At 36.1% G+C, this 19517-nt stretch overlaps 1 protein-coding gene across 1 annotated transcript in view; it reads left to right on the top strand.

The window, feature by feature from the left end:
- The window catches only part of DPYD (dihydropyrimidine dehydrogenase), a 367920-nt gene that overhangs the window by 39527 nt on the left and 308876 nt on the right, over positions 1 to 19517 (top strand). Inside the window, exon 3 of the mRNA XM_080407063.1 lies at positions 7354 to 7436. Within this exon, the coding sequence (XP_080263189.1) occupies positions 7354 to 7436 (83 nt within the window). The remainder of the gene's footprint in view (positions 1 to 7353; positions 7437 to 19517) is intronic.

The following is a 19517-nucleotide window of genomic DNA, read 5'->3' as shown; positions in this document are numbered from 1 at the left end:
GTTCTCAAAGTTTTCTCTGCCTTTTAAAGCTGAGTCACAAGGGGAGGAGCATTATAACATGTCCTGTCTAGTGGCATCACCTGCATTCTCTGCTCCTTTATTATCCAGCTGTGCCTCTGCTGTCTTGCATATCTTTTGTAGCTTTTGATTCTTTTCTTTCTTTGGTCTACTATTCTTTGTGTTGCATGCTTGGTCCTTTCAGAATGTCTTTTCTTATCCTCCCTGTATCACTTCTATCTGATGTGTTATCCATTGCCAAAACACGTGGTGTCTGCATCTGCTCTGACAACAGCAGGTTGAATGCAAGCAAGATACCATACCCTTATGTGAACATGAAGGCTGTTATAAACTTGCCACTTGAAATTTGTGCATGAAACAGCATGAAAAGGAAGTTAGCAGAATGCCATCTCAGATTGGAAGATCTTTCACAGTCCTGGTAAAATTGCAAACTAAAGTGTTATGTATGTTTAACAAGTAATTAACTTTTATATAATTACCTGTCTTTAAGTGCACCTTATTTTAAAGTATGAAAACTTTAAAAAATCTGAAATTGTCTGCTTCCACTTCAGAATTCATGGTTACATTAACAGTATTTCTGGCTATTAATAAAGAAAAACAGATGTACAGTTTCAGAAAATGTCTCATACACTGGAGTTTCCTAGTAGCAGTCCTGTTTTAGCAATATATTCTTGTTTGTAGAGAAAATGTGATACTTCTGTTTGAGTTTGCACATGCATTATTTTTAGTGCCTTAAAAATAATATTTTTCTAAAGAAACCTGAGAAAAATTAACACTGTTATGCTCATTAGGCATTGATTACAAACACCCACAATTCTATTCAGTATTTTCTCTATTGATTTTGCTTGATTACTAACACTTAGAGCTGGTTTTCTCTTGGAAGTCTGCTGTTTTTGATGCATTGATATCTGTATTTTTTTAAAGAGCCTGTCTGGCCAATGTGGCTATGTTACATAATGAAAAAATTGTTATAAGGAATGTTCATGTATTATGAATGGCATGCTGTCAAATGTTATGTAAATACCTGAGGGCTCAATATACTTTCTGCAGATATTAGGAATGTGTAGATATAAAAAAAAACCCACCTGTTTTTCCTTTGCGAACAACTGGTCAGGTATTGGTTTTAAGCTGCTTTTCCCTCTGTTTGGGATAAGAACCCCTTGAAAATGAGTCACAGTAAATAGGAAGGAGGAATTTAGTAGGCAGATATTGTGTAGATCATAGTATCTTCTAGTTCAGATTAAAAAAAATCCTCTTACTTGTTTAGTTTTTAAGATTGCTCTTAGATAAAACTCTTTGGCAAATGGCATTGGTTTTGTCAGTTGCTCAATACAAAGATAGTTCAAGGGGGCTTCCTGTGTGGAGTACAGCTGTTGGCTACTGAATAACTTGAATGAATTGTAGCACCAACATTAGAATAAAGGCAATATATGTAAGCCATGTTACCCTATAGCAGATGGGTGCTTAAGTCTGTGAGAGAAGATCAATGAAATAATTTAGGGTTTTGTGTTGTTTCAGTATAGAACGGCAGTCTGTTCCAAATCAAGAGAGAAGTCGTCTAAGAATATTTAGGTTTCATTGGAATAAAGCATAATGTTATATAAGTTTGCATCAAAAGAAGTAGATCCAAATTTATAATAATTCTCTATTAGTCTGTTTTTAATAATTTTTCTTTGGCATGTAATCCTGTTTAATTAGATTCTACTCTGTTGTTTCAAGATTCCATAAACTGAAGTCTTATATACCAGCTGCTAAAGCAGGAGTTACTGTCTAAATGATATTCACAATGAGTATTTGGAAGGTTTACAATTATACCCTTGCTAATAAATTGTGCTATTTTCCCCAACAGTTTTAAGTGCTAATCTTCAGAAGGCATTTTAAAATTAGCTAAAATTCCGTCAAGAGATTTACAAAAATTGTTAGCATGAAGATAATTATGTCACAGTCCTTGGACTCCATCTCTGATTGTGTGCATAAATCAGAAAATGTCAGCTGTGTTTTCCCTTAATAATTATCCTTGCAGCAATATATTACAGTTTAGATTACTATTATAATGTTGCTTTAGGTTTATAAAACACTGGTTATTTCTAAAGTTTTCTGCTGATGAAATAATTCACATTTGCAGAATAAGAAGTGATTATTGGTGTTAACATTTTATATATCAATAAGATCATCAATGTGGAAATAAACATTCCACACGTTTTATACATGCCCCTGAAGAATTCAGCTTTTTTATTACAACTCCGTTAAGGGAGATCATTTCTACAGTATGGCCAACATTTTCAAAAGAGCTAGCTAATGTGGTCAGCCTTGTGGTATGTGTGGGACTTGTCTTTTTAAGGAATTTTTCGTCCAATATTTGAGACTTTTCTTGCTGAATCTAACTATACAGGATATAGGTACTTACAGTAGATTCTAGAAGTCCTCAACAGTTTTGGCAATCTGTTTTTGGAGCCTGCTTCCTTAAAGGTAATTAATTGAAATATCAGAGGGAGCTACTACATCCTTCAGAATTTCAACCAGGTTGTCTCATCTTAAGCACTTGGAAATCTAGGTACAAATACTTTTAATATGCATATCTAAAAATATGGCTGCATAAACATTAGAAATTTAAGATACAGGATACTCTGTAGGAACATTTTTCATGGATTAAAAAGGAGAAAACAGGAGAAAAATGGATTTGTTTTAGTATTAGCAGCAGTAAATAGAGACTGAACAGGTGAGAGATGTTCCATCTTTCAGTTGCTGTATGTTCTTTTGTTCTTTGTTTAATACACAGAGAACATTTGATGCTAAAAATGTGAGATTTACTTTCAGAATTGTTTGGAAAAAAACTCAAGACTTTCTAAGAAAATTTCCTAAAGCCATGTGGAAGCAATGAATTCCAAGAATTCAGTAATTCTACTTATCTAAAAACTTCTTTCACAGAAAAGAGATGGTATTTTAAGTCAGTCTTTTGATTTGGCAGTGTATCAACTAGGATAAGAGATCTACTCAACTAAACTGATACGGGCTGCCTTAGAATAGGTCTTACGCTGTTGTCAGATCAAAAGATTTTTATTTCTCAACTATCTCAAAATGTGTGTAAGACATTATCTGTAATACTAACACTTTTGAAAGTCTGCAGTGAAGTATTTCAGGATAAAGTAGCAGGGTATATGGCTTAGTGTGATCTCACTCTCATTTGGGTGGAAAATTTAAGGTTGATTTCAATGGAAGCGGGGTCGCTTCTTTTATCAGTACTGTATTGCAGAATGGGCAAGTTTGAGTTACAGTAGTCTTAAAAGTCAGACTCTTAGGCCTGTCATGGCAGAGCAGAGGCAGCAATGCTTTTGTGATTTCGGGAGATCCTCATTGGTTACACTAGGCAACAGACAACTTTTGGCTTCTGAGCTACTTCTGCAAAGGACAAGTCAAGAATTGCTTTTCAAATGACTAAGTCAAGTAAAGAGGGCTTTTCCATCCAAGGCAAAAACATAGAGAAGAAAGCTAAGCTGATGCGTATTTAGAGATGTGCATTAAAAAGTACAATTTCACTTTTACCAGAATTCTAGGTTTTGTTTAAAACTAGAGGGAGTGTTCATATTCTCCAGATACGTGAGCTAGCTTGCCACTTCAGTCAGTGTCAGAGTAAGAGTACTTTGGACTTGGTAGTTGCTGACTTTCATCAGACTGGTGTATAAATTCTAAAGTTTATGTCATGATGATATTATCACTTACCATGACTGAAGATACAGAATTACGAGCACATAGTCCTTGTTCCCAGTTTGCAGTTTATTTTATTAACAAGAATAAATTGCAGTAGGAAAAAAAAATATCATTTTTTTGTGGCTATGGGAGGAAAAGCTTTTCAGTTTGTTCATTAATCTTCCTTCTTCCTCACATTCATACATTCATCATTCATCTTTCTCATTTCTGATTAGGTGTTCCACCAGTATGCTGTGTGTGATGCCACAGATATTTGTGGATATCTGGTCTACAGCTCCATTTTAAACTAGTTTTAGTTAAGATCTCATATAATAACTAAGCCATTTATTTTTATATATATAAAATCTCTTCCTGATGGTCTTGCTTTTTCATTCATTTAAAAATCTCAAAATATTTATTCTAGAATTCTTTAAGAAGCAGTTATTTAGACTTTTGTGGCTTTTTCACATGCAATGGTAATTTGACTTATGATGACCATGTCCTTAATCATATGTCTGTAGTTATTTTTCCTCCTGAACTTCTGAAAGTTGATATTTAGTTTAATATCATACAGCGCTATAGATCTATCAATAGCAATAACATACAGTGTACTACATAATTATTGAATTATAGAGTTAAAACTTCTAGACTTTATATGCAGATAAAATCACTTGGCAGTAAGCCACCAAACCCAAGTTTTTTCATTGCTCGTGTTCTGATTTTTTTACTTTAGCTGTTGCTCAGAATGAAACACCTTGGAGTTTAATTGCTTATTGTACTTAAATGTGTGAAGTGTTATGGGCCAAACATACTGCCCTGTGAAGATGCTTATAGATATTAATTTATTTGGTAGCATGGATAATAGAATCAGCTCAATTTTTGCTACTTATTTAATACTTAAGAATGTAAAGCTCACCCTGGTCATGAACTACCAAAGTTTCATCATTTCCCAGACATATTTTTCAGAGTATTCCCATGCTCACAATTTCATTCATATTGTATAAACTGATGCCCTTTCAGACGATGTAGAAGTGTAGCGTGTGAGCTCATACTCGGACTCATGAAGTGACATCTATACACTTGTAGCTATATATTTGGTATTTCAGACATCCTGTTCTCTTTTCTTCGGAGGACCCACCATACAGTTTTGAATGATTGCAGCTCTAACTGGAAAGTAGTGGGTATGATCAGTGTTTGCTTACTGTCCTGTTCAGTATGTATGCAGTAACTGATGACATAGTGTTATGAGGTCATCTTCCTTCAGGAGTTTGCATCTGGCTCAGTTTTTATTTAATTTTTTCCTAATGGTGAAGTTCTTTGCTCTCCAGCTGCTGTACCTTGGATGAGAGTCGTTAGGCTGAAAGTAGCTGAGAAAAATACTGTCCAGCAACAATTCTCAGAAATGGTAGAAGCAAGCTCATCTTCTTGCCAAATGAATTGGTACAACATCTGGTATTTGAGTTTATGAAATAAGTTCAGGTTTTTTTGTGCTGGGTTATCCATTTTCACATTGGGTTTAGAGTTGAGATGGAATATTTCTGTATGTAAGGCTACATGATCACAGCATTTTCTTTATATATGGGCCACCTTTTTTGCCCTTCAGCTGACTAACACAGCATGGTCTATATAGACAAGGAAGAAATACCAGTTGAACTTACTCTTTCTGGCATTTTCCCCATGGAGAGCATCAGTTATTTTAGCTTGTATGATATAGACAAGATTTAGTTGTGTTTGATAAAAAACTTTGGCTCCTCTGTTGTTTCTACATGCTTTATAACACGAGGTCAAGAGAAATGAACTGTGTGATGCCCAGATTTTCTGAACATGTCCTGAGATGCTGGTGGCACGGGACTGTTAAAACAGTTAAAACTCTTTTAGTGCTTGGAGCAGTATTCCAAATGCTCTGTTTTCCTGGAGGATGGGAGGCTTGATTTTTTTACTTGCACAGATACTTTTGGTTTGCTACTGATGAATTGGGAATTTTTTATTAATTAGTATTGTCGATTTGGGTTTCCTTTGTGGATTTTAAATGACTGACCTGCCTGTATGTGCTTTGAGCTGAAGGTCAATGTATGCTGATCTAAATAATGGAATACTTCATTGCAGAGCTTCCCTGTCTTTCTCATGTAATCACTTTGAGTTTTTGAGTAGGATTTTGCCATGCAAAGGACAGTTGGTTGTAATATAAACAAAGTAAAAACATCAGTTAGCCATGGGGTAAGATTTGCTACTCATACTTAAGACAAGCATCACTTTCTATAAAGGAGAGAAAAGATGGCAAAAGTTCCAAATGGAGCTTTGTTCATTTCTCCTGCTCAGAAATGTATTTTAAATTATTAAAATGTTGAATTAAGATGTCTATAATCTGATTTAAAAATAATGATAGTTTAAGTGTTAATTGAACAAACAAATATCTTGTTAGGTCATTTACAAATATCTAATTATTTCCTTTCCAGTAATGCTTTTGTAGTCACAAATTAAATGTGATTATGAAAATAAAGAATCAATGCACAAAAGAAATAACTATAGGTAACTTTTATCGTATTTATTATAGCTATCTTTAAAGATGTGGACTTGGAAATTAATTCATATATTAAAAACTGTCAAAGCAATATGCCCAAATAATAGTGGACATATTTTCTTTAAAGCTACTGCGTAAAAAGCCTGACAATCCTGCCTTCAAGGTTGTTAGTAACTGTTAGGCTTGCAATTTGTTTCTTTTACACCCATACGGCAAAATTATGCCTCCCAGAGGTAAGTTCTGGTATTGGAGAAAGGTGCCTCAAGAGAATAGGGATAACCTAAAAGCCTCCTGTATTGACGAAGCCTCAAGAGAATATAAAAATCCTACGAATGACGCAGATGATGAGAGTATCAGAGAATTCTTGTTTGCTGGTATTTCACTCAAACTTTGCACAGATACAAATTTCTGTACTTCCCAGCATCTTCTGAATCAATTTTACTGCCATTATGGGAGCAGAAGAAAAGCATCAGCACTCTGGAGTAATGGAACCATTCACGCATTTAATAATAATTAACAGAATATAGCACAGTTTTATTTCAGTTATTGACACAAAATTGTTGGCTTCGTATTACTGTTAGAAATACTGGTGAGCTCTAATCTTGAAAAAACATGAAGTGGTTGAGTTGTCTATAAGCAATTAATTTTTTCAGGTTTTGTTATGTTTTAAAAATTAAATATTAATTAAATACGTTGGTTTGTTCCAACAATACTGCCTGTTTCATTGGGACAGAATTTATAACTTTTGTTATAATTGTAAAATGCATGTTTAGGTTTCTGTTCTCATCTGTGTGTATATAGCAGCTTTGTAGTCTTGGATACTGATAAGGAAAAATTAATATCTTTTTTCTTTTCTTTTTTTTCAAAAAAGAAAAAATAAAAATTCTATACATTTCATTATGGAACATTTATAAGATGATTTCCATGACAACCATATAATAAGATTCATGTTTACTTTGTTTCTGTGTTCTCAATGTCTTTTTAATGACTCCTGTGTAATTAAAACAGAATGCATAATTTGATGTTACATAATATAAATCGGTTTTGTTTGCATGATGTTGAATAATGTTAATACATAGTCAATATACTTTTTAAAAGCCTTATGTGGATTTGTTCATTTGTTGCAGAACTGTGAGAAACTAGAAAATAATTTTGATGACATCAAGCACACGACTCTTAGTGAGCGAGGAGCACTTCGAGAAGCAATGAGGTAAGTCTGGGTCACCATAGCAACAGTCACAGATGTGGTAAAGAAAGAGTCATTCTTCATTATTGGGGGAACAAATGAGTTCATTGCCACCATTCAGCTCTATTCTCTAAGGTATTAATTTGTCAGTGGAGAGGCTTCCCTTGAGGCTGTACTTTGGTTTTGAAGCTGCATAAATGTTAAGCCTGACTGCACAGTAAAAAACGTAAATGTTTAATTTGTTATTTAAAATGCTTAAGGGGTGCCTTGCTTTATATTTATACTAAACTCCGAGTGAATGGAAATATTGTTCATCTGAATTCTGTAAGTGTTAAAGCAATTGTGCAACGCTGTTTGAACAAACCTGTTTGCTTTTAAATTGGTTTTGATTTTTATGTATGTAGTTCCTGTGTACTCTGATTTTTATCACCAGATTTACATGATTTTTGTTTTGGTAACGGAACTATCTGGCCCTTCATATATTGTAGAGATGTATATTTTGCTTACTATCCTCATATAATTGCACTTAATCCTTACTGGTGGCAGTTAAAATTAGTCGGTACGTGAACCTTCTGTCACCCTTACTTGCACTGTAGAGTATCTGGGTGCAGGACTCCAAAGAAACTTGCCAGCTATAGTATCTGGAAAAGAATGATTACTATGCTGAAAGGTGGTGCAATCAAAGACAGGTTTTCTAAAGTAACTCACTGAGTGATCAGGAAGATGTTAATTATACTATTATCTGTGGTTCAGAAAATTATAGTAACCTATACTTTTAAAGGTTTTGGAAGTTGGATTGTAAAATGTAGTGATGCAAACACAGTGCTTCATTACACTTGCCTGATATCAGAGTTAACTTCTTAGACTTGGGCTAACGTAGTAAAAAGTAAAAACAACAATAAAAAATACCAAGAATCTTCTTGAGAAACTAATAACACCCATTTGCTTTGATTGCGTTCATAATCCCTTTAAATTTATGGACATGCGTGAATGACTTTATTTGCATGACTGACTATGTTCATGATGCTCTTGTCTCATGTACACTGCTATGAATTAAGTGTTTGTAAAGTATTCAGACTTGAAATGCAACCTGCCTCTTTTGAAACCTTTCTTACTACCTCCAAATTATATTCTTCTGTTTCTGAACATTTCAACTACTAGTGTTGCAAATAAGTGTAAAAATAATGACATTCACCTTTCTAATTGTGATTTCTTACTTTCTGCTTGTTTTGCTTCACACATTTAAGGTTTTCTCCCTATGTGGTTGATCATCTGTGTACAGCTATCTTCTGTGTAGTGCCAGTAAATAGAAAGTCATTTCAGATAAAGATTTGGGGAACTTTTGGCATATGAAGCTACTTTTTGTATTTTCAGCAAATTGGATTTCAAGTTGCTGCTGTCCTGTAACAAAATTTCCATGGGTAGGTTTGCAGCGGTTTGTGATACATGACTCAGCAGCGTTAATCTTTTAAAAAAACTTGGGAGCTGACAGCTCTTTGGTGATAAACATTCGCTAGTGAAGGGAGCTTTGGCATTTCAAAGGTCATGTTTCTGTTACAAGGACTGTGTAGAAGATTCTCATGATTCTATGCTGTGCATACAGTAAAAAGCACTTTACTATCTCATAAATTTGTATCCTGGCTATTTCTGCTAGTGTACAAGCCATTCTGAGAAATAGTTATTGATTGTGAAGTGTGACAGATACTGTGCAGCGCTGGAATTCTCTTAATTGCAGTCAATATTATATGGTTGATTTTTTTTCTTAGTTGTTTTTATGGAGGTAAAGACAATACTTACTAAATTAAAACTGTAGTATGTTTTTACAACATACTTGAGTAACACATGAAAGGTGCAAAATGTTAATTTAGAGAGGTATATGCGTGTAGGTGTATGTATTTTTCTGAGTGTGTGTGGAAGACACTTGTTATTTTCGGCTGTACAGTTCTTTCAACTGCTATGTAGTCACCCCGTATCCTTGGTGGCTGCATTTTTATATTTGGATCCTAAGATTATCTGTAGAATATATAATTCAAATGATACATTTTGACAGATTAAAGTTTACTTTGCTTTCCTATAACTATAGTGGACATCAAACCAGGTGTGGGAGGACATAGATTCGCTGGCCTCAGTATTGTGAGATACCTGCCTGCTTCTGGTAAGGGAAGCATGTGGAGAGGGTTACGCTTTGCACACAAGGCACTAAAATCATGTGGGCATGAAAACAACAACAACAGAAAAATCCTAGTTGGATAGCTAAGCAGATATATGTGAATCTCAGATGAGCCTTAAGTTGAGTGGGCAGTCTGCCCAAATCCTCTCTGATTTCCCAGAGTGCTACTACTGGTTTGCCAGATGAGAGTTACAATGAACATTTTTCCCCAGTGCTCCTGTTGGGAATAAGACCTTTTGTTTTAACTTTATCTGTGAGAAAAATGGTCAGTTTAATATGGGGTTTAGTACACTTCTAGTCTGTGAATATAACTGTGCTCTGCAGAAACAAACACTAATATCCAAGAAGGATCTTGTTCTTTTTCCAGCTCTTCAGAAACTGAATGGTATTCAAATTAAGGATTACATGAAAATAATCTTTCTTGTTTATGTATATAGATATATGCAAAATGAACTTCCTGAAGGGTTTTGAAATTATCATAAATGGTCATAAAGCATATCAACTTTAGTTCTACTTTACGTATTATTTTAGACCTTGAATGAGATAATGAACTGATAGTAGTTTGCCATTACTCAGCCATCTAAAGAGTGGCATTGTAAGAATTTGGTTTACTTATGATTGCACATAAAATCATAAAGCATTTAATTCAGTTAATGTTTTTCTTATTTTGTTAATGTACTCTAAATGGTTTATTTACTATATTTTAATGCAACTGCAAAGCTTAAGTAAACAATAAAAATACATTAGTTTTTTGATGTGGGGTTTACATATGAACAGACTATTGCTTTACATACCTTGAATGTGTATATGATGATTTAATTTGGTATTTTATGTTGTAACTTGGTAGAAAAATAGCATAGATATATACCTATAATGTCAGGTTGCATAAGTAAAAGCATTAAGCTTTTGTTAAACAGAGCTGAATTTGTTCTTAATATATAATCACTGTAAAACATCTGGATCCTGATCCTCTGTAAAGCTTCTTCTAGAAATGTAAAGGAGCTTATAAACTGGTTTGGCTGCTACGAGGGCTAAGCATTTGTGGAGGAGGAAGTGGCCTGGCTAACTGTGCTGACTCTCATAGCCTTTTCATAGGTGGCAAAACCAGAATGTGGAATGCTGCAGTAACCATTCCTCTGGGAAAGTACGGTAAAGTAGCCTTGAGGAGTCTTACAAACAAAAAAAACCACAATGGATACCCCCCGAACGATGAAGTAACTTCTATATGTGTGGAAGGAATCCAAACCCAATTATTACTATCAATTTAGAAGAAGATAAGGTTTAGGGACTTACTGGGTTTAACAAGGTGAAGGAGAAATTTCAGAAAGCAACAGACATCAACTGGCAGAAAGGGATATTTTTTTTTCTCCACTGAATCCATTCACTCATTTGTACAGGTATCTGTTGTTATAAAGAGAGAGAATCACAGGTGAAATTGGAAGGGACTGTTGGGTATGGTCTAGGTTTCCAAACTAGTGACTGTGTACCAAAACATGTTTTTGAGCTTGCCCCCCAATATGTGTATGTTTATTTCTTTATAAATTATGTACGTGTGCTACTGTACTCATGTATTAAGTGAGTTATAAAACACACACAGGTATAGAAATTAAAAAAGGATGAGGTAAAATGAAAATAAACCCTACATAATTTTAAAAAACGTTATTAATGATACAAAAAATATTTTCTACCCATATCCAAGTGGATTGTCTTACGCACACTACACTTTGGACATCACTGATGTAGACCAGCTTTCCTGCTCAGAGCAGGGTCAAGTAGAGCAGGTTGCTCAGGGCTGTGACCAGCCAGGTTTTGTATATCTCTAAGGATGGAGACTCCCCAAACTCTGGGCAGACGTCCTCACAATAAAAAAAAAAAAAAAACCACAAACCAACAAAAAAACCCAAACCCAACAACAATACTACACTCGTCCCTGCCCCCTTTTTAAAAAAAACACCCTGGAATTCCTTGTATTTCAGCTTCTGCTTGTTTCTTGCCCTTTTACTGGGCACCAGTAAGAAGAGTCTGGCTCTGCTGTCTTTATTGCTTCCCATCAGGTATTTATAATTTTGATAAGTCTCCCTGAGGCTTCTCTGTTCAAGGCTAAGTATCCCCAGCTCTCTCAGCCTCTCCTCGTTTGACAGATGCTCCAGTTCCTTAACCACCTCAGTGTCAGTGGCCTTTTGGTAGACTTGCTCTGCGATGTCCTTGTCTGTCTCATCCTGGGGAGACCAGCACAGGACACAGCACTTCAGGTGTATCTCACCAGTGGTGGGCAGTGGAGAAGGATCTTCTCCCTGGTGGTGATGGTCTACGTAACGCAGCCCAGGATGTTACTGGCCTTTGCTGCAAGGACTGTCTCACGTTCAGCTTATCCTCCAGGACCCCTAGGGCCGTTTTGCAAAACTGCTTTCCAGATGTACTGCTTCCTGGGGTTGCTCATCCCCAGGGGCAGAACTTCACTTGTCTTTCCCCTTTCCCCTTCCCTGCTAACGTGATGAGGTTTCAGTAGGCCTGTTCCTCTAGCCTGTGGAGGTCTTTCTGAATGGCAGCCCAACCCTTTGGAGTATCAGCTGCTCCCATAGATGATACATTGCTTTTGCACAGTATACTAGTAATACACTTCAGGCCTATGTCTAGTGTAGATTTCAGGAACCTGCTGCCAGACAGATGAAGCCATCATCTGAATCTGGTGTTACAATTACTTACTTATCAACAAGGTTGGTAAGCCACCATGGTGGCTTATGGCAGTGAGCAATCAGTAACACTGGTGAGATGTTAAATACATGAATGGGCCCTACTTGTAGGTGAATATGTATATGGTCTATCTTGTGAACATTGACAGAGTTAGTATGTGTGAAAGCTTTGCAAGTGAAAATTAAAGCTGAATATTTTTGTACAGACTTCTTGTAAAAAAAAAAACAAAACAACATATTTCTTTGTGCTTTGAAATGGGCAAGGAGGGAGAAAGTTGCTTGTCTGTTTGGATCAGTATAAAATACACCAAAGTTCTTTTGGAATTTTCTTTTGCGTTCACATATTTGCATAGGCTTTTGGATAATGTGAATATGGGAGTGAGACTTCAACTGTGATTTGCAGTTTGATAGAAACAGTTTCTGTAAATGATGATATTCACTGTTGTCTTGACAACTGTATAAGCTGGGGTTAGTAATAATCAAGCTTCTTTTAATATAGTCTAGACTGTCAGATGTATTTGACAAATAGTTTCTATGGATGGGCGAAACCCAAGAAAATTGCACTGTAAGAAATTCCATAATTTCACAGTGTTCATTAGTTTTCAGAGTAAATGTTAGGGATTTAAAAATGTGAACAAAAACAAGTCTGCAGCACAAACTACAAGATATTTAGTAACCAACTAGATAGGACTCTGGCCTGAGGTGTGGCAAATACAAGTTCATATTCTGGTTCTGAGTCAGGCAACTTGGTTTTCCTAATTAAAAAGCCACATCATGGAGCTGAAGAGTTAGCAGACATGAAATACGAGGAAAATGAGAGCAATGAAAAATGTCATGTTAAAAGTATGCCTGCTTTCCTGTATTGTTCTTAAGCTGTTCTGAGAGATGGCACCAATCTTGTACAAGTTGAAAGGGATGGTGAATGAGAAGGAGTAAAGATAATTGCTTCTGGGTTCTTGATCCAGGTCTCAAAGATCATCTATTCAAAGAAATCCTTCATGTTCTGGGGAGGTGGAAGCCTTTGGAGTGAATTCCAGTGATCTGAAGTAGCCACTAGCCTTGTGATTAGTATACTTACTTGGGACTGAGAGAGTAAGTTCAAACTTCTCTTCCACCTTCTTCTGTCTTTACATTTCTCTCCAGTGCAGTCATTTAAATGCTGCTTGGGGCATGTTTTTAGGAGAGACAAAAGTGATTGCTTCATGTGTATTTAACAAAAGCATTGTGCTGCTTCTGAAGTGCAACAACACTGTGCCTTCTTGGGTCACCAGCCCATGTTCTGATGTATCTCACAACCAAACACCACACCCACCGTAGAGGACATACTAATTAGGTAAACCACTGTGATATATAGGCTTATTAATTTAGACCTTTATTTAGGTTATGTTTGTCTTAGAGATATTCTTGAAAAAAAAAAAAAAAACCCAAAAACCCTGCAGATTTGTTCTCAGGCTAAAACCAAAACAATGCACAGAACTGTGGAATTTAAGAATAGACCATGCTCCTCTTCAGAATTTTTTTTCTAGATATGTATGTTGACCATTTTATAAATTTACCATATGATTAATAGCATATGGGAATAAGCAGATGCAGCAGGATGCTTGTGTTTCTGGTTACATTTGGTATTGTATATGAATACATGCAGAATATTAGAAACGCTTGAGAACTTTTTGTAGTATTTCTGTATTAAAGACCTATGTGGCTAATAGAAATTAATTTTATTTTGTCTGAGTACCATTTTGAAATCAGAATTTCACTATCATCTGTAGTGTACATTACAAATCAAACAGATTGTCAACATCACTTGCATTGACCAAACATTGGCCATGTATCTTCACAGTGCAAGACAGCCCTGTATAAAGATAGCTACAGCTGAACAAGCTGCCTAGGTGCTAGAAGCTGTTTAGTGGCATTAACAAGGCTCTGTGTTCATGCAACTTCACCTTGCTCTTTGTTGGCTAATTAACTCCTGAGTCACCTACTAGCCACCCTCTGGGGGCCTAGCTGGGATGCATTGCTTAGACCTTGCCATGGTGGAGTAATTTCTGTCTACAGGCAGACACTGTGCAGAGCTGTAGCAGCAAACATGTATAGGAACTTGTGACATTAATGTAGCTATTTTTGTGATGGTTATTAGAACTTGCATGGTCTTTCTGTATCATTTACATGGAGAATTAAAGCACTACATATTTCATTTTGTAATTAAAAAAAGAAGGTTCTGATATATGACAACTCCGTTGTTTCAAGTTACAGATATAACTCACACTGAAGATCTTGTGGAACTAGTGATAATGTTTATTTTCTTCACTTTAGAATGTAATTGCATTGCTTTATGTATTTTTAAAGTATAAATCAAGAAAACTATAAAGTGTCTTGTTTTGAGCTTGACTGTGAGATGGGTTGTTCTATTGTTCTATTCAACTTCATAGTACCTTGACCATAAATTTTGATACTGAATTACGTTTCCAAGTTTATTTCGGCTGATCATTGCACATAGATTATTCAAAATACTGTATATAATTTCTGGTTTTTAATTTATGAATTGTAATTTGTTTTTGATCTAGTCACATAGAAGGTAGGCTTGTTTCTTTAGATATTACAGGGGAGGGGATCAAGCTAAGTTAGATTGTTTTCCTTTTAATGTTCCTTTAGTCACCTAGCTAGCATAAACTAAAAAATTCAAATTTAACTACAGTTGTGCATTGGTTGTGTTCATGACTGTCAGATGTGAAAAGATGCTGAATTTTTTTTTTGAGTCTCCAATTGGCAATGCAGGTTTGCAGTTATTTTACATCAGAGAACTGAATTATGCTTTTTAGCGTATATAAACAATACGTGGATCTAGAACAAAAGTGTTGTTATGCCGAAGTGTGCTTTAGGCAAGATCTTAATGAACAGTTTTGGTAAAATCTTGCATGTTTTTCATACTGTTTCTTGTATGTGTGACAGTGACTGAATGATGCTTCAGGTCTGTTCCATGTATGACAAGCACATCGTTGCTGTATTCATGTGTACCGTTCCCCAAAAATATTTCTGGGGGAGAGGAGAAAACAAACCCCACTTTTCTGTCGCTTCAAGGGAGGGGAGCCTGTTTTTGCTTTTGAACTTTTTAGTTTTATGATTTAAAGAAAAGAATTGGATAACAGTCAAAATTTTTCTTTTTAGCAGACTGCAGGAGATATTGTCTGATGTTGGTGGTGAAACAGATTTTGAAAACCACTGTGGCAGATGGCTTACCACAAAGACTCCAAAGATGGCATGCAGCGGGTGCAGCGTTGTACCTTTCAGTGACTAATAGCCACTTCTCTGCAAACCATTAGAGCAGAAATTGCACTACAGAATCTTGAATTCACTCTGTGGGTTCCTCCTTTTGTTACTTTTTAAAATGCAAGGCTTTAAAATATTTCTGAATTTTTTTCTTTGCTACCATTAACAATCAAGAAAAAAAAGCTCTGGATTGCTAAAGACAATATATACAATATGGACTACCTGGCTTGCGAATACCTTAGTTTCATGAGCCGATACACTTTGAAAAAGGTTTTGGTTCATTAAATAAAAATTTTGGGGGAAACAAAAAGTTCAGAAATAAGTGAAGGAAATTTGCTGGTGGTCTTGCCATGAGCCGTGAGTTTTGGTAGATTGTTGATACTTGATTTTATGTTCCAGGGCTTTGGATGGTTTAGTTAGAAGGTGGCTTATACCATTTATATCATAACAAAACTCTGGGACGTACACAGAAACTGGGTGTGTTACAGCTTTGGCAAAGGAATTAGATATTTTAGTTCAAGCTGTCGAAGCTCATGCTGTTTTATTTGCAAATCATGAATTTGATCTCCACTGTAGCCAGTCTATTGAGAGTACAACATTCCACATATATTCAAGAACCCCTGTTTCCTGCAGTAAATTCTGTTTTGTGTACAGTCATAAATGATTCTGACTTTACAAAGGCTATTTTAGATGTATCTGTGCTTTTCTTTACAGACATGTACTGTTGTCCTCAAAAAGTGATCTTTCTTCCCGCTTTCCTTTGAAGTCAGTGGGCTTTTTATTGCAATGGGCATCTCTGAGTACATTCTCCTTGGACTTTAGAGTACAAAGCAAAGCTAGGGGATTGAGGACAAAATACAGTCTTCATTCAAAACAGCTTTATTGGGTAGTCCGTGTCTTTGCATTGTATGTTCATGGTGGCCAGATCATCATTATCTTGTCTGATTATGGTGTGTTTAGAACCTTTTGGTTATGATGAATATTAGTAATGATGCTTACTGTTTTTGCTACATCTCAAGAGTCCTAACTTTGTATTATACTGGCTGTTGTGTTTCTGGATATAAGAGCTAACGTTCATTTTCCTAGAAATGTTTTGTATATTGGAGTGAGGGCGTTTCAGGGACTTAAACTGTGGGTCCAGCTGTGCCCCAGGGTATTTAACTTCCATCGCAATTAATCTGTACTTCCTCTGTAGACTGCTGAATTTAAATCCTGATTATTTACTGGAAGCTATTTGGGAGAGCAAGAAAAAGTTATTTAAGTTTTATGTTCCAATGGAATCAACTTGTTTATTGAAAATAAGACTCTAAATTGTATTGTTTTTTTTCAAGAAAACAGTTGTTAAGAAGATAACTAGCATCAGTACCACACATTTAGCTATTTAGCTACAAAATTTTGCAGAAACTATTTTGCATCCTAATTTCTAAGGAACACAGACGTTTATAGGAGAATATTCTATTAGAATTTGCTGTTGAAAAGTTGGTTGACAGCCCGTTGAGCCCTAGACCACTTTGGGTCTTTCAGGATACCACCCAGAAACTTTCACTGCTAGTGTCTAAGTCAAGGCCACTAAATTTTAGTGCTCCTGTGACTGAGGAGCGTTAAGATTTCAGGCAACAATTTGTACAAAGGAAGCTGCTTACAGAGTGAGACAAACATAAGAAGTGTCATGGAGAATCAAAGAACAAACTAAATATTCTTGATCAGCATCTCCTGCTGTCTTGAATGCCCAGTACTGCTTGTCTAGGTTGTGCTTTGTAATGTGCAGAGCATATTGGCAGTGACAAGATTCTTTGTGGACCAGGCATTTGTAGTAAGTTTCAGTCTGACTTTATATTGAGTTTATCAATACGTTTCAATTTAGCTTGTTCAGCCAGTCTGGAGCATTTAGTTCTGGCTTGGTCCAATATAAAATTTAAAGTTGGCTTTTTTTTTTTTCTGTCAGAAAGGAAAAAAAAAAGACATTTTCTTCTGTAAAATAAAATCTCAACAGTTCTAAATATCACCATAGTATTTGGACTCATTCGAATGAGTTCTAATAATGGGTGTGCATGTAGAACAGAATTTAATGGGTAGAATTATAATGTGATTTCCATCAGAATACTTAGAAAATACATTGATTTACAGTCCGACACCATTACCATACAATAATCTTTTAAAACTGGTAAGTTTTTGTAAAATATTTTTAAATAGTACTACTACTTTTTTAGTACTATTTCAATAGTTTTTAATATATTTGATTTTACTGTACTTCAAAAATAGTGATTACTGTTACTATATTTAATGTTTATTTAATAAAGTAATTATATTACTGTATTTGTAAATACTATTAGTTTTATTGCTACTATTCAATAGTAGTGTTCAATGGTACTGTGTAATACTACTAATACTTTTATTACTGCTGTTTTGTCTAGTGAAGATTTTTCCATATTTGTCAGTTTTAATTAGTATTAACCCAGCATTTGCTTTGTATGTATCTGACAATATTACAAAAGCAGCAAGAAAAGACTTACACTTCGAGGAGTACTTTCATTGTAGAAAAAGATATATTCATAAAACAATTTTCTGCTCGTTTTCTTTTTCTTTCCTACCTGTTTGAGCATACAGGGGTTTCCTGAGCGGTTCTTCCTGCTTATCTGTGTTCTTTCTAGTGAACAGGGAAGGCAGTCGAGCATGTGTAAGACAGTTCCTGTTCTCAGGGTCCTGCAGTGTCTTGCGTGGCTCGTGGCTGGCAGTTAGATGTTGGGCTATGCCTCACTGTGTCCATGCCTCAGTCTTCCCATGGCAAATTCACCTGCATGGCAACTGTGGCTGGTCTTAACCCTCTTCTGCCCTGAAATGTATTCTCTTGACATTTCTTCTTATATAAAATAATTGATTGGGGTGGGAGTTATTCTTGCTTTAATTAAAGAACTATACAGGGATGTTTAAAAATGCTTAAATAGGACTTGGTGTACATTTAAGAGATATTCTGCCTCCCTAGAGTGTTTTCCACTAAAGAGAACTGTGACTGCATGCTTAATCCTTAGTACCGCTAGCCATGTGGCTGCGGTAGCCAAAATGGAGCTGGAGCCCCATTTCTTGAATGTGCCTTTCAGCCTGCACTGAGATGCAGCTGCACTGTTACCAGTGTCTGGTGTAACTTATTTTTTGGGGTTGGTATAGACAAGCTTGAATAACTGCTCTGTAGAGCCACATGTGTAGTCATGGCCTACCTGTAGGGTGCCTCTGTGTCATCCTCACTGACACAGCTGACATTTGTGCAAAGCCAGCAGGGCAGCGTGTGCCTGGGCAGGGGGGCAGTTGGAAGCCCTGCTCATGGCAGGTGAGCACTTCTGTGCTGCCTCTAAGACAGCCAGCACTGGCAGCTGTGACGCAGTGGCTGCGGGGATGTGGATGCCCGTGTCAACTGCTCAAGCCTACAGGACTAGGTTAGAACTAGGCTGTGATAAAGACTACCTGCATTTCAAGGAGGGTTATGTCAGGTCTTAATGCCAACTGTTCTGCTGTAGAGACCCCCTGCTGGTGGGCTACACTGCTTATAGAGATACAGTCATTCTAGGGCATTTTCTGCTGTTAGAGATGTAGTCATTCTAGGGCTAAGTTCTTCTGCGTCCAAAAGCACGGGGAAAGGCTGGTTAATACCCCAGGAGAGGACCACTGTTCACCCAGCTGAAGATGAAATCCCTGATTTTCCTTTTCTAATACAGGAAGCCATTTAACCAGCAGGAACCATACAGCATAAATCTTTTGCTGTCCTTCGTAGTTCCATTAGATGTGTTTCAGTAAGTGTAAAACTATCTCCCTGTACTCCCTGCTTCTGTGATCAATTTTTATTCTTTTATTCTACTTGGGTAAGCTGGGTGAGTGAAGACTTCACCCCTAAATCGCAGAGGCTTGAGTAATCTTTTGCTTTTGCGGTTGCTAAACGTTTTTTTTCTGCTTGCTAGTGTAACAATATCATAACATATAAAA

Source organism: Falco punctatus (assembly GCF_963210335.1).
Source record: "Falco punctatus genome assembly, chromosome: 11".
In the NCBI taxonomy this organism is placed as follows: Eukaryota; Metazoa; Chordata; class Aves; order Falconiformes; family Falconidae; genus Falco; species Falco punctatus.
This window is presented reverse-complemented; position numbering and strand designations above follow the sequence as displayed.